General features: G+C 42.9%; 1 protein-coding gene across 2 annotated transcripts in view; it reads left to right on the top strand.

Moving 5' to 3' along the window:
• CAMK4 (calcium/calmodulin dependent protein kinase IV) overlaps positions 1 to 15,880 on the top strand; it is a 90,111-nt gene that overhangs the window by 29,053 nt on the left and 45,178 nt on the right. For both annotated transcript variants that reach the window (XM_081880532.1, XM_081880531.1), the window contains exon 3: positions 9,557 to 9,635. In XM_081880532.1, the coding sequence (XP_081736658.1) occupies positions 9,557 to 9,635 (79 nt within the window). The remainder of the gene's footprint in view (positions 1 to 9,556; positions 9,636 to 15,880) is intronic.

Here is a 15,880-nt window from a genome sequence, read left to right as displayed (position 1 = left end):
GTTTTGCCAATTTTCTGCACAATCCAAATCTCAGCTCCACCCGAGTGGAGAAGTTTGTATGCAGCAGATCTTGGGCTGTGCCAGCTGAGCTGGGGCGAAGAAGAAGAAGAGGAGGAGGAGGAGGAGGAGGAGGAGGAGGAGGAGGAGTTTGGATTTGATATCCCACTTTATCACTACCCGAAGGAGTCTCAAAGCGGCTCACATTCTCCTTTCCCTTCCTCCCCCACAACAAACACTCTGTGAGGTGAGTGGGGCTGAGAGACTTCAGAGAAGTGTGACTGGCCCAAGGTCACCCAGCAGCTGCATGTGGAGGAGCGGAGACGCGAACCTGGTTCACCAGATTACGAGTCCACCGCTCTTAACCACTACACCACACTTGCTCTCCAGTACTAAGCCAGTATAAATCCCCCATCCTGGCTCAGTTGGCATAAATCCCAGCCCTGACTCTAGCATAAGTTCTGCTGGCTTCCTATTGTTTGAATCGCTCTATTTGCCACATCTCTGGCTTTATCTGTAGGTGTGTGCGTGTGTGCGTTTGCTTATGCTCACTTTATGTTACTCACATTTACTATAGACCCGTTTCGTCCTTTGTCACAAAATCTACTAGGCTTTCTGCTGCTGATGTAGATTCAATAATCCACAGTAGGTATTTCTACTTGTGTAGTTCTACGGAACATCCCTCCACCCCCCGCTGGTGAAATATGATTCATTGGAGGATTGTGGAAGTGTGATTTAGAATACAGCGCTTACATCTATAGCCAGAGGCCCATATTCATAACATAATTTGCATGTGTAGACTTGACATTACCCTTCTGTTCAATGCTTACTCCGTTATTATCTGAGAATTGTGCAGATGACCTCTGTTCATTTTTATAAATGACCACATCTGCCTGACCTGCACCTTTATTATTCCACCATGTGATTTTTTTCCAATTAAATATTATTAATTAGATGCTATTGTTCTGTATCTAGTTTTTTCAATATGTTAAAGATTCTGCAGAAAAGTGGGGAGGGGGGGAGAGTAAAAGGAAGCAAGCCACCCAATAGTAATAGCTTTTCTTTTTTGTGTGATTATATATTCACAGCCGTGTATATACATCTATATCTATATTGACCCATGTGAATTGCTAAGCAGCTGGCTCTCATTTTGTATGCAGCACCACAGCCTTATGCACAATGATTGTCACAATGACTCCCTTGCCACAATGAATCGAAAGCCCAACTGGATCAGAATGTGCCACAGGGAGAGAGGGTCACAAAGTGAGGAAGGGATATAGATAAAGTGCCCCTTTTAAAACTGTACTACCAAAATGATTAAGCTTTTAAATGACAATTTTAGTTTATATTTTAGTGATCAAGATTCAATATATATTTTTAACTGCCACTATATCTGAATTGTCTCTGTTATACCCAATTGCAATTCAATGTATTCCTGTTGTGTTTTATGATTTCCCTGATATTGTAAGTGAGCCGGAACTGGTCTGTGACCGTAATAATAAAATTCATTCATTCAAGCGCCCCTTTTCTCATTCCCTCCCCCCCCCCTGCATTGCCTCAGTTTTTCAAACAGCAAGTGTCTGCTTTCCTCATTTGCGGTACAGTGGTGCCTCGGGTTATGAATTTAATGCATTCCAGAAGTCAGTTCTTAACCCGAAGCGTTCTTAACCTGAGGCACGCATTCCCTACATAGGCGTCCGTGGCCCTGGAAGTGGATTATGTTCTTATCCCGGGGCAAAGTTTGCAACCCGGAGCACCTACTTCCGGGTTTGTGGAGTTCGTAATGCGAAGTGTTCATAAGTAGGATGGATCATAATCCAAGGTACCACTGTAGTGGGCTTCTTGGCAAAATGTGCATATGTAGAAATAAGTGCATTTGTCAGCATTTCCATGTGAATTTTTCCTAATGCATGCAAATTTACCTAATATAAACATTTTTGCAAAATAATTGCAAAAACAATTTTGCAAAAAACCCCCCAAAATAACATTTTTGTATGTTGTTTTCAGTAAAATATCATTTTATAATAATAATATAATTTATTATTTATACCCCACCCATCTGGCTGGGTTTCCCCAGCCACTCTGGGTGGCTTCCAACAAAATATTAAAATACAATGGTCTGTTAAACATTAAAAGCTTCCCTAAACAGGGCTGCCTTCAGATGTCTTATGCATACTTTACCCTAGTCTGTGCATTATTGTTCTTAGTATTAGTATTTACATATTTCTTGGCTGGAGAACTGCACTGCACTGCAAAATTTGGAGAACTGCAAATTTTGAGGGATGATTGTCAGGGACTGGTGGGGCTCTGATGAGTGAGTTGTGGAGGCAGGGGGTTGGGGGAGAGCAGACCAATGATTTATGGGGTTTGGTGTCCGCGTGAGGCAAGAGTCAGGGAGGGGGAAAGAAGACAGGTCAGAGCAGTCCAAGGCAGAGAGGCGAGTGCAGGACATGTCAGAAGCAGAGGAAGAGGCTGTCCTGGCGAGGGACTACCTATGCTGTATGGCAAACAAATACTGAAACAGCATTTCAAAAGCAGTTCACAATGTGGCACAGTGGCAGCAAGTAGGGTAGGAAGCTATTCAAGGCAGAAAAATAAACAAACTTTCCACTGGGCTAGGAAAAACCTGGATACTCTTTAGAGCCTGGCAATAAATTTGCTATCATTAGGCTAATGATGAAATAGCTGGCTTGGTGAAGTATTTGATTTGCAGAAGCAAAGGGGAAAAAATGAACTATGCCAATTTGGTTATATTTTGTGACATGTTTTAGAGATGATGCTGTCTTAACTGCAAGGAGATAGACAGGAGAAGTGGGAAGTGAGTGTTTTGCTCAACAGTTTTGTACTTACTGCTTTCCAGCCATGGTTTCTTGATGTGCAGACGATTCAGAACATTTCCCCTTTCTTGTTTGTAAGCCTACACAGATTAGAGTAGACTTTTATTTATTTTTTTCAAATAATTTTTATTAACAGGTCAATCAAATCACATTAATTCCAAATCTCATTAGTTCCAAATTATACTGCCAGATTTTAAAAAATTTTATTGGGGGTACCCATACAGTGGTGCCTCGCAAGACGAAAAGAATCCGTTCCGCGAGTCTCTTCGTCTTGCGGTTTTTTCGTCTTGCGAAGCAACCCTATTAGCAGATTAGCGGATTAGCGCTATTAGCGGCTTAGCGGCAAAGCGGCAAAGCGGCTAAGCGGCTATTAGCGGCTTAGCGGCTTAGAAAAAGGGGGGGAGCGAAAAAAATCGCAAGACTCGCAAGGCGTTTTCGTCTTGCGAAGCAAGCCCATAGAGAAATTCGTCTTGCGAAGCACCTCGAAAAACGAAAAACCCTTTCGTCTTGCGGGTTTTTCGTCTTGCGAGGCATTCGTCTTGCGGGGCACCACTGTACTTCGAGCTCCGAAAGGGATCCAAACATCACTCTTTTTGCTGCTTTAATTACACAGTTCTCTCCAGTTCTGTCCAGAAAGTCTCTTTGTTATTTTCCTCATCTTCTTGTTGTTATCATATATTCCTTTCTTTGTGATCTCTGATAATCTTCACAAGCGGGTTGAAAACAAACATATCCTGTGTGGATTTTACACTCTCCAAGAGCCATATCACATAAAGGACAGACGCCATTTCCACACCTCCACAAAGAACATTCCCACAGTCTGTCCTCCACACTGAGGTCCAGCTCCGAGGGCCTTCTGGCGGTTCTCTCACTGCGAGAGGCCAAGTTACAGGGAACCAGGCAGAGGGCCTTCTCGGTAGTGGCGCCCACCCTGTGGAACGCCCTCCCATCAGATGTCAAAGCAATAAACAACTACCTGACATTCAGAAGACATCTGAAGGCAGCCCTGTTCAGGGAAGTTTTTAATATGTGACATTTTAGTGTATTTTTCATCTTTGTTGGAAGCCGCCCAGAGTGGCTGGGGAAACCCAGCCAGATGGGCTGGGTACAAATTATAAATTATTATTATTGTTGTTGTTGTTATTATTATTATTATTGATTTCCACAGGCCTGCGAAACTGTATCTCAGGGGGCCCTGCCAGGTCAAATCCACATTCCGATAACCATACATTCACATTCCAATGACCATGGTCCTCCTCCCCCTCGTCCTCCTGTGGGCAGGCCTGTCTTAACAAATCTCCATTTGAAACTGCGTCACAAAGCTTTCCTTCCATCAGATGTTCCCACCAGTCCTCTCTTTGATCAGTAATTTATTTCCACACAGTTCTTAATCTCCTGCTTGTGATTAGTAATTTACAACAATTCTTTCTCTCTGGTAGGGAGGATTATTGGGTACTCACATAAGACAAAAAAAGAAAACTTTTTCCTCCCCCCCTCCTTTCTGTTTCGCTCCGACATACCGATCTTTTAATGATGAGTCTTCACTTGATTTATTGTCCAACCCGTCGCTCCACTCACAGAGATCCCATTAATCAGCAGTCTTTACTCCCGATCTTCACTTGAAGTATGTGCATTTGCTTCTATTTCCAATTATATATTTCGAGCTGATGCAAACCAGTGCGTGATTCAGAGACAGCGTCCAGGAGAGCCGACTCCACACAAGGGCTTTGTGCCTAGTGCCCTCACCCCATTCTTTCGAACCTGGGGGTGAATTATGGGCACAGCAGGCAAGGCAGTCCCCCCCCATTCCCTTGGGGGGGGGCAAGGGAGGCTGCATACTCCCATAACAGCCTCTTAATTACCTCGTGTGGGTCGGAGAGATGTTATTGTCGGCCATCTTCCAATGCGCCCCCTGGTGGCTCCGAGATTAGAGTAGACTTTTAATTATGGTGAGCTCTTTTGGGCATGGCTTATGATGGAAAAGTAAGGTAAAGGTAAAGGGACCCCTGACCATTAGGTCCAGTCGTGACCGACTCTGGGGTTGCAGCGCTCATCTCACTTTATTGGCCGAGGGAGCCAGCGTACAGCTTCCAGGTCATGTGGCCAGCATGACTAAGCCGCTTCTGGCGAACCAGAGCAGTGCACGGAAACGCCGTTTACCTTCCCGCAGGAGCAGTACCTATTTATCTACTTGCACTTTGACGTGTTTTCGAACTGCTAGGTTGGCAGGAGCAGGGACCCAGCAACGGGAGCTCACTCAGTTGTGGGGATTTGAACCGCCGACCTTCTGATCAGCAAGTCCTAGGCTCTGTGGTTTAACCCACAGCGTCACCCGCGTCCCACAATGATGGAAAAGTAGTGCACAATAAACCAGTGTTGTTGATAGGTTCACTTGTCAGACCCAATAGTAAAACAAGCCAACAAACATCCATTTGGGAGCTAAAAGACAGATCCAAAATCTAGAAGTGCACTGATGTTCTTTCTTGGAAAAATGAAAGAAGAAAAAAACGCTAGCAAAATTTTTTTGGAGGGTTTTGCAGATGTTAGCAGGGTGTGTGATTTCAATCAGCAAAATGGCATGTGGGAAAGGTTAACGCCTCCCTCCCTCCTGCAGTCATGTTCTTTATTCTCTGCCTTCCTTTGGGGGAGACACTATCTTGTCCTTTGCTTCAGTCAGCCAAATGTCTTGGGTTGGCTCTGTTCCTCCACAGCTGCTATCAACAGAACAAACATGCAGGAGATAATTTTCCTGGCTCTCTCATGTCGTTGAGCTGATGTGGTATAGCGGCCAGTGTGTTGGGCTAGGACCTACGAGATGGGGGTTCAAATCCCCCCACAGTCATGAAGTTCACTAGGTGACTTTGGGCTACTAACCTACCTCAGAGCTTTGTTGCTGGGATCAAACAGGAGGGGGAGAACTATGCAATGCTCTCTCTTTCTTTTAAGAAGAAAAGGTGCCTGTACTCACCACAAAGTTATTACAGTGAGTGCCACACTTTTAACATCATAAAAAGGTGTCAGTACTGTGTACAGTGGTACCTCGGGTTACATACATTTCAGGTTACATACGCTTCAGGATACAGACTCTGCTAACCCAGAAATAGTACCTGGGGTTAAGACCTTTGCTTCAGGATGAGAACAGAAATTGTACTCCAGCGGCGCAGTGGCAGAAGGAGGCCCCATTAGCTAAAGTTTCAGGTTAAGAACAGACCGCCGGAACGAATTACCGTAAGTACTTAACCCAAGGTACCACTGTACCCTTGAGTACCCCCAGGAAGAAAGCGCTGGAACTATGCCACCTTGGAGGAAATGTGAGATATGGATGTAATATTAAATGATAAAGTAAATCTCTACTTTGCCCTGAGAAGAAATAGGGGAAATGGAACGTATAATAATTAAAGGCAGGGAAGGGGATGGATCAAAAAGGGGAAAGGAGCAGAGTCAAATTCTGAAACAATAACCAGAAATAAGTGTGCCCAAAGCCAGATTTTCCAACTTGCCAAGGATTCTTAAGTGGTGGGGGACCTTGCTGCCTTCCCCACAAATTATTTCTGGATAATCACAGGGACATTAAATAAATGGAGGGGGGAGTTGCATGTGCACACACAAGGTTTCTGAGACTATAACATTCTCTGAATCATTACCTATACAAAATTTTGACTACTGTGGAGTGCAGACTACCAACTTTGTGTGATCCTACAAAATTACACATCTAATCTCTTATGCATGTAAAAAAAAAAAAAAATCCTTCCAGTAGCACCTTAAAGACCAACTAAGTCAGTTCTTGGTATGAGCTTTCATGTGCATGCACACTTCTTCAGGTATCTGAAGAAGTGTGCATGCACACGAAAGCTCATACCAAGAACTGACTTAGTTGGTCTTTAAGGTGCTACTGGAAGGATTTTTTTTTTGTTTTGACTATGGCAGACCAACACGGCTACCTATCTGCATGTAAAAAAAGTTAGCTTTTATAGTATCGGATCCAGTACCTTATCAGGACCGTTTCAAGCAAAGCATTTACCTGTGTTCATTTCATCATTTTACAACCTTTTATTTTGATTTGGGTAGCAATTCTCCGATTAGATAAAATAGAAATTGGATTTTGAAAATATACTCACACAAATCTGTTTAAGGCTTGAATAATTTATCCAGTTGAAATTTAGGCAGAATTGGATTTGTGGTGGTGGTGATTATTGTATTTGAAATGCAGCACAGGGCTGATCGGATTCTTTTTTAAAAGATACATAGTGCAATTGTAGCTTTATTAGCTAGGGATGCAGGTGGCACTGTGGGTTAAACCACAGAGCCTAGGACTTGTCAATCAGAAGGTTGGCGGTTTGAATCCCCGCGACAGGGTGAGCTCCCGTTGCTCAGTCCCTGCTCCTGCCAACCTAGCAGTTCGAAAGCACATCAAAGTGCAAGTAGATAAATAGATACCACTCTGGCGGGAAGGTAAACGGCATTTCCGTGCGCTGCTCTGGTTCGCCAGAAGTGGCTTAGTCATGCTGACCACATGACCCGGAAGCTTTATGCCGGCTCCCTCGGCCAATAAAGTTGGATGAGCGCTGCAACCCCAGAGTCGGCCACGACTGGACCCCTTTACCTTTACTAGCTTTATTAAGCAAAACATTTCTTTTCCTTCTGAATGTGCTGCAGCTGCTTTGTGAAACACAGAGCAAAGACAAATGTGACATTTTGGAACAGTGGAGCAACTCTGGAAACTCCTTTACTACATTTGTTGAACTTCTGTTGTTGAACTCGAACAAAAGAGGTTTTGCAAATCTTCTGCAGAAACCAGCTGTGCATGGTGCTCATTGGCTGGCTTCATACCAAGAAGAAAAACTTCTCTGGTTCCTCAAACTTTGGAGCAGTCTTGCACTTAAACAAATAAATAAAAAAGTGTATAAAATATTAATAACGAATGAGCACAGAAATGCATCATGTGGTGCTTTTAAAAATAAAAATGTATACAGCCTGACTGAAGGATGGAGAGGGGGAAATGATGAGCAGCCGAGTTGCCATTTTATTTAGCATTATGCATGCATGCCTGCATTGTGGTTGCGTACTGTTTTGCAAATGGTTCACGCAGGCCAGGGGTCAGCAAACCTTTTCAGCAGAGGACCAGTCCACTGTCCCTCAGACCTTGGGGTGGGTGGACGGACTATATTTTGAAGAAAAAATAAATGAATGAATTCCTATGCCCCACAAATAACCCAGAGATGCATTTTAAATAAAAGCACACATTCTACTCATGTAAAAACACGCTGATTCCCAGATTCCCAGACCGTCTGTGGGCCGGATTTAGAAGGCGATTGGGCCGGATCCAGCCCCCGGGCCTTAGTTGGCCTACCCATGATGTAGACCTTGCATGTACCATAGTTCCCAAATCCATTCCCCTTTTAAATCTGGCACTACCTCGCTCCACTCCCTGCTCACCCTTCTCAGAGAATCTGGAAAAAAGTGAACAAAGAGACAGTTATGTCCCATGGAAACATTTGAGGCAAGAATTTTGTCTGTCAAGCAATGCCCAGAAGAAGGAAGGGTTGCTGATGGGAATGGAAGAAAGTTCAGCCATAATAATAGGATTCTTCTCAACTGGAATTCTGACTGTTTCTTGAGTGGCCCCAGAATTATTGGCTCTTTCATCTTTATTGAAAGGACCGTTACTCAGAGATCCTTTTTTCTTTCTTGTTTTGTGTCTTCCACATCTGCCTTGTGCCACAACTTCCTTTAAAATGTTCTGAGTATGCTGCTGGGTCAGGTCTACTTGACATTAATTGCATTTTCTATTATTTTAACTTCCCTTCCTTCTCTAGAATATATACTACAAATATATTAATTAGAAATGGATGCTCTTCATTCAGTGAAGATGTGCTCAGGATAGATGCAAATTCATACATCACTTTCCCTCACTTCTTAACATGTAGATAAGAAGTTTGTGTGTACACACAAATGGCAACTGGAAGGTCTTGCTAAAATATTTTTCAAAGCAACACATTTTGCATTAGGGAAATGGTGGATGCGTCTGGTTTTTTTAAATTAATGTTCAAAGAGTTCTACCAAACAACACTTCTAGAACTGCAGTATAAATATTCCATATAAGAAAACACATCACCTAATTCTGTCGTTGTTGGGTTTGTTTGTTTTTTGGCTTTTTTAAAGGAATTGGGGATGTATGAAAAGTTGAATACAGTACTGAAAAGAGCAAAGAAATTTTCAAGACTGACAGCTGAAGATTGCATTTTCCAATGTGCCAAAGTCATTCCAGCAGTGAAATAACAACTCTCCTGTGGAACAGAAAGAGCTACAAATGAAACAGTTTTCTGTTCTGCAGGAGTGTTACAATGTCGCTAGCATTGGATTTTATTTATTTGTTTATTCTTCACGATTCCCTAGTACTGTACTGTAGTTAAATATCCCTGGGCAATGGGAATGGAATTATGAGCAGAATTACTTTGTGTAGGTGTTACATTGCTGAGGAATATAGCCAAAATAAATTCCAAGCAAGTACTTGATCAAAACTGAAAATCAAAACCGTACAGTGAAAAATCATAACTTATTTTAATTTCCAAGAATTAAATTTCAAATTTTAAAGCAAGCTCAGTTTTCAGAGAAATTACGTTTTATAGAATAGAATAGAATAGAATAGAATAGAATAGAATAGAATAGAATAGAATATATTCTACATATCTGAACGTAACTTTATATTCTGTTTTTTTCAGGGGTGCAACATCTATTGTCTACAGATGCAGGCAGAAAGGAACACAAAAGCCATTTGCTGTCAAAATCTTGAAGAAAACTGTAAGTTTCATTCCACCACCACCACCACCCCTTCTCAAATTTTTCTTACAGAGGTTTTCTTCAGAGGATCCATTGCAAATGTGTTTAGGCTTTAATTGCACAGTCTGACCAATGAGGACGTTCCAGCTTGGTTTGATTTAAATTCATGATGTGCACACCAGCAGCCTTCGGAGGAAATTATTCCCGAAGACATGCTATGCATTTACTCATCTTTTTGTATATTACTATTCTATCTGCATATTGTAAAATGTTTAGTAGAAAATGTATACTTAGAAAACACCAAGTGCATGAATTCCTGATGAGAACAAAGCAGCAGGAAGCCATGGAAAGGACATAAAAAAATATAAGAGGTTCTGCAAACTAACCCATATATATTGTATGACTTTGTGATTTGAACTCAGCCTTCTATGGAAAGCAGAATCTTCTGCACAGGCATGTGGGTATGGGAAGAAGAAAGAGATTATCACCTCAAGACTACATGCCAAAAAGAACACAACAGTTCTTGTTTTTGTGAAGGAAGCAACCTTACCTTTTGTTTCATGCTGCAGTTGTACCTGAGCAATAGTTCTGACTCAGGTGGTGGCCAGCCCTCAATGCAGCCCTCAGGAGAGGGATTGTGGGGGAGAGAGAAGTTTAAAACAAGAGTAAAACTGTTTATGTGTTCCTAGAGAATTGCTAATTTCTACTGTAAGTAGGTTAATGGCAGGTGCTGCTTCAACTTTGCTAGCATGCTGTACTTTGAGAACTCTGCATCGTGGCATGTTCTCTGAGTGCTGAAGGTTTCATGGTATTATAAAAATAGCATTAGGATTAAAAAATACAGTCAGGAGATTCATCCAAGTGCTGGTTATTACATAAGCACCTGCAACTCTCTCAAAAGAGTTGCTATTATTCAGCATCGTATTTAGCTTTGAGGCTGAATTTAATATAAGTTATGGATTTTTCAAATTAGTAAGCAGAATGGTGGGGTGAGGGGAGAGAATTTGGATACAGGAGTGCGGGGGACAGGGGGGTGGCCAAGCTAGATGCATTTCCTTTACAACAACAGCTTTATGATCCAGCCATATTCAGTGGCGGAGCTTCATGCTCTGGCACCGGGGGCGCCGCCCAAGGGGGCGGGGCGTGCATCCTGGGGCAGGGCATGCCACCCACAGGGGTGTGGTGTGCGTTCTGGGGGGGGGTGTGCTGCCTGCGGGAGCAAGGCACCCAGCACGAACGGGGGGGGGGGCAGCTGTGATGGAACCCCACTGGGATTGCACTGCTGGAGGCGGTGTGCTCCCCCCACTCCCCTCTTCCTCCGCCAGTGGCCATATTGACAGTGAAGACCTTTTCAGGTTTCAGTGGGTAAGTGAGGTGAGGCATTCAGTAGAGTAGAATGAGATTTGTATCAGTGGAGATCCAACTCACTTCTGCAAATGGAAAGAGCTCTTCTGTAGGTGGAATAGCACGTCTGTATCAACTGTATCGCTGTAGGCCGCTTACTCCACCAAATAAAAGGACTGTTATTTCTGTTCCTCTTATTTCACCAGGGGAGGTTTAAGCGCTACTTACGCACTGTCTTCCATGGAGTTTAGACTTATCTTCAACAGTAGCTCCTCCAAATTTTAAAATGTTCTGACAATAAATTTAATGAGTCCTACTTTAAGATTGTTTTATTGTTTTCTCGCTGAAGGGGCTTGAAATACTAGAGTTGCAAGCTGAAAATTTAGTACAGTGCAGATGTTCCTATTTGAGACCTAATTCTCATTTTCAGCCCCAGATGTAGCTCGTCGCTCTGCAGTAACATATCTTGACACCACTGTTGAAAGTGTAAACACAGTGCAATGGAGCTATGTGACCATGTTGCAACTATCTGTGTGTCTGGAGTTAATATGCATAGTTCTAGCCCCCTCATCTTTAAAAGATGGGCAAATTGGTTAATTTGAAAAAAGCAGCAAATTAATTATCAGGGGTATGGGACGTTTTCTATATGGAAAAAATCCAGATTAAGGCCCATCATCTTGGGAAAGAAGTCAGTAAGTGCTTTCGGATGGGTGCTTTCTTGAATGACAGGCATGGTTATTCAGCATATCCAACCAACAGCTACAGGAAACATTGGTTAAATAAATTTATAATGGTCTCTTCCATTTTGAGAGTTTAGTTTAAGAGGACCAAGTAGAACATTATGAAAGAAATAGATTAATGCAAAATTTGGCATACACTGCTCTGCAGGCCCATTTATGTTAACTATTATTTTCCAGTGGATCCTGTGGAATTTCATTGATGATCAAGGTATATACAGGTCGCAAAGCTTGCTTACCCTTCTGAAAAAGGGAGTTCATTGATAGGTGACTTTTATTTGAGAACAGCTTGTCCTTAATCTCCATATTTTGTTTAGAGTCTCCAATAAGCTAAAGAAATGAAGATGGGGCTGTTAAGATGAACAGGAAGGAAATAGATTAAAGGTGTCTTGTTATCAAAAAATTAAAAAGGGCAATATAAAAAACGGCTCCCCTCCCCTTCCCTAGTTGTTGGTTGACTCCAACTTCCTCTCTTGAAACTCGAATGAAAAGTGTGATGTGATAGAGAGCACCTTTGGGATAAAGTGGTGACATTTATAAATTAAAACAGATCCCCTGAGGGACATGGAAGCATTCTAAAGTAGTCATATTAAAGGGAGTCCCTCAGGGATGATTATTGAGAAAATCATTGTACTAATCTTCCCAGAGAAGAGGAAAAAGATATGTTTTATTCCTGATCACGACCCAAACTGGCAACAGTTTTTACAGCAACTGTGGGACTTGAGGCAATTTTAGTTTACATCCCAGCAGATAAAATATCCAGAGATGGAGCCAAGTCTACTTGTCTCTCAAAAATAAATCTTCCCTACCAACAGCAGTTGAGGTTACGTGAGGCAGTTTTAACTGAATGTCTTCAAAGATTGAGGGATCTGCTCAGGCTTTAGAGACACTAAAGTGAAATTGCACCGGGCTGAAGTCCTGCACCCATTTACCTGAAAGTAAGCACAATTGAACTAAATAGGAAAAAGTAAGTACTCCTCAAAAGTGAGTGGGCATACATAGGATTATGTGCTGTCACAAATCTGAGCCCCCAGGAAGAACCATTTAACTCTCATGTCAACTTTCATCCCAATTCTCCCAACTTGCTCTCCCCTCTTTGATCAAATCTCCTGCTCATTTACAGTCCCTTTCTGCTTCCATGTGCATACCAGCAAACTTATAGCTAGTTCAGCCATCAGTCTTGCTCTCCACATTCTGTTTGGGGTTTGTTGCTTGTACTTGAAATGCAAGAATGTTTCTGCGTTTATCTGTTCATTCATCACCTAATTAATTACACAACATAGCTTTTTAAAGTGTAAAACTGCTTCAAAGATCAGGGAGGGAGCATTATTGGGTTGCTTCTACAGTCGGGCCTTTTAGTAGTGCTGAGGCATTGCTTTCCCACTGTCCACTGTAAGCAAAGTCAAAGCAGTAATTCCATGCAGTGCTGCATACCGTATTTTTCACCCCATAAGACGCACCAGACCATAAGGCGCACCTAGGTTTGGGAGGAGGAAAACAATAAAAAATTATTCCGTGTGGCTGTTCTGGCTTCTGGGATAACCGCGCCAAGCCTCTTCAGGGCATTGGGATGAAGGCTCCCCCTGCCCAAAGAGGCTGCGAGTGGCTAAGGCAGAAGCCAGGACAGGCACATCGCTGAAGGGGCGCTTCACAGTTCTCCTTCTTTCTCCCTTCTGTTCCTCCTCCCGCTTTGCTGAATGGGCGTTGCGCAGCTCTCCCTCTCTGCGCAGCACCATTCACTCCATAAGATGCACTCGCATTTCCCCTTACCTTTTAGGAGGAAAAAAGCGTGTCTTATGGAGAGAAAAATACGGTATATCATAACCATTCCCACAATGTTCATCACAATGGGCAACAGCCTATGCTTTCTTGGAAGTCCCAAGTGATTCTGCAGGATTTGTTTAAAAGAAAATGTGCATGAGAATGCAGCCTCTGCATGGGAGCAGGAGGAGGAGCAGAAAGATAAAGAAGAGAAATTCAGATGTCAGAAGTTCTTGCACCATGCAAGAGGCAGAGCTGAACTGGGCCCTGAAATTAATATAATTCATTGACCTAATGATTACAGAAAATCCAGATGACAAAGCTGCTAAAACATTTGCATTCCTATGTTTTCGTGTTGTCATACTGTTCCTTTTGAAAGCTGAATTACACTGGGTTATTTCACTTCCTGTGAAACTTCAGCATAATGTTGTTGAATTTGGGCTGGCATAGCACTATTGCCATGCAGGATGAGGGAGAGGGAGATAACATTTTCAGTGGTTGCCTGCCTGGATGGCTAAAGGTAAAGGTAAAGGGACCCCTGACCATTAGGTCCAGTTGTGACCAATTCTGGGGTTGCAGCGCTCATTTCGCTTTATTGGCCGAGGGAGCCGGCGTACAGCTTCTGGGTCATGTGGCCAGCATGACTAAGCCACTTCTGGCAAACCAGAGCAGCACACGGAAACGCCGTTTATCTTCCCGCCGGAGTGGTACCTATTTATCTACTTGCACTTTGACATGCTTTTGAACTGCTAGGTTAGCAGGAGCAGGGACCGAGCAACGGGAGCTCACCCCGTTGCGGGGATTCGAACCGCCAACCTTCTGATCGGTAAGTCCTAGGCTCTGTGGTTTAACCCACAACGCCACCCGCATCCCTTGCCTGGATGGCTATTTCAGCGCTATTCACTGTCCATCCTTTGTCCTTCAAAGGAGAAGGCTTAGCTGAAAGGGGGTTCTTTACACAAAAGTGACTGTCAGGGATTCATTACACACATTTGAATGTAATATGGAGTCTGGCTCTGATAAAGCGATAACCAGAAGCTTGAATGTCAAATGTAGCATAGTTTAACTATGAGAACTTTAAAAAAAAATCATTTAAAAACTTGTTTGCTTCTGTAAAGAAGAGCCGTCTTCATTATTACTATAGTTTCTAGACTTGGCATGATTATTTCTCGGCTAAATAAAGCTGGCAGTGCTGTGATTCCATTTTTCCAATTAGCTGCTGTTCTACAGCCAGATGTTTAATTTAAGTAAGTTAAAGGTAAAGGAGCCCTGGATGGTTAAATCCAGTCAAAGGTGACTATGGGGTTGCAGTGCTCATCTTGCTTTCAGGCTGAGGGAGCCAGCGTTTGTCTACAGACAGCTTTCTGGGTCATGTGGCCAGCATGACCAAACCACATATGATGCAACAGGACACTGTGACAAGTGCAGATTGCACAAAAACACCATTTACCTTCCCACCGCATCTGTACCTATTTATCTACTTGTACTGGCATGCTTTCGAACTGCTAGGTTGGCAGGAGCTGGGACAGAGCAACAAGAGCTCACCCCGTCATGGGGATTCGAACCACCAACCTTCCAATCGGCAAGCCCAAGAGGCTCAGTGGTTTTGACCACAGCAACTTAGCACCTTTGGACTGGACATGATGGGGTCTGAACCAGAGACCTTCTGCATGCCAAGCAACGGCTGAACTACTGAGATGCAGACCCTCTATTTTTGGCATCTTGCAAAAATGCGTGCAAAGAAGCTGTCGCACCAGCTCTCTTTCTCAATAACAGCAGCTTTAGTGGAGAGCAGAGTTATTTAACCCTTTCCTGTGCCACAAATTGCTACTTCCCTCATATGTAAGCTGCACGCACTCCGTAGGGTTCCAAACACAGCTTGAATCCTGAAGCTCAAGGTTAGTAAAGCAAGAAACAGCCAGCAATATTTCGCTGTACCATCTGTTGACCAGACTGTTGGAACTACGCCAGGTAATGTGCAGCTGAGTCTTGGTTCTATGAACACCAAACTAGTGCCAGAGTAGGGCTTGGTAATAGGTTTGTAAGCACTAGAATGGTTATCACTTTATCCAGATTATTGGTTTGCCTGCCCCCCACCCCCACAAGGTTTTATCCTAAACATTTGGACTGTTAATGATGATGCATACTTTATCATTTATAAATTATATAACAAATGCTAAGTATCAAATAAATGTGGCCTTCAGTGTTGAGACACAGAAACTCTGCAGTGCGAGATACCAGTGATCATCCTCATAAACATTTACTTGAGTTGTTGTTATGACACGGTAAGCTCACTAACGCTGCTAGTGGCTGCTAAAACATTTTAATGGTAAGCATAGGTAGTATGTTTCACAAACATTAATTCACACAAGTATTTGGAGCAAAGTTTAGAGACTGGATACCTTTTTAGCAAGACCTAGGGAA

The sequence above is a fragment of the Podarcis erhardii genome (genome assembly GCF_964252035.2).
Source record: "Podarcis erhardii genome assembly, chromosome: 11".
Taxonomy (NCBI): domain Eukaryota; kingdom Metazoa; phylum Chordata; class Lepidosauria; order Squamata; family Lacertidae; genus Podarcis; species Podarcis erhardii.
The sequence above is the reverse complement of the archived record's forward strand: the minus strand, read 5'-3'. Positions and strand labels throughout refer to the sequence as shown.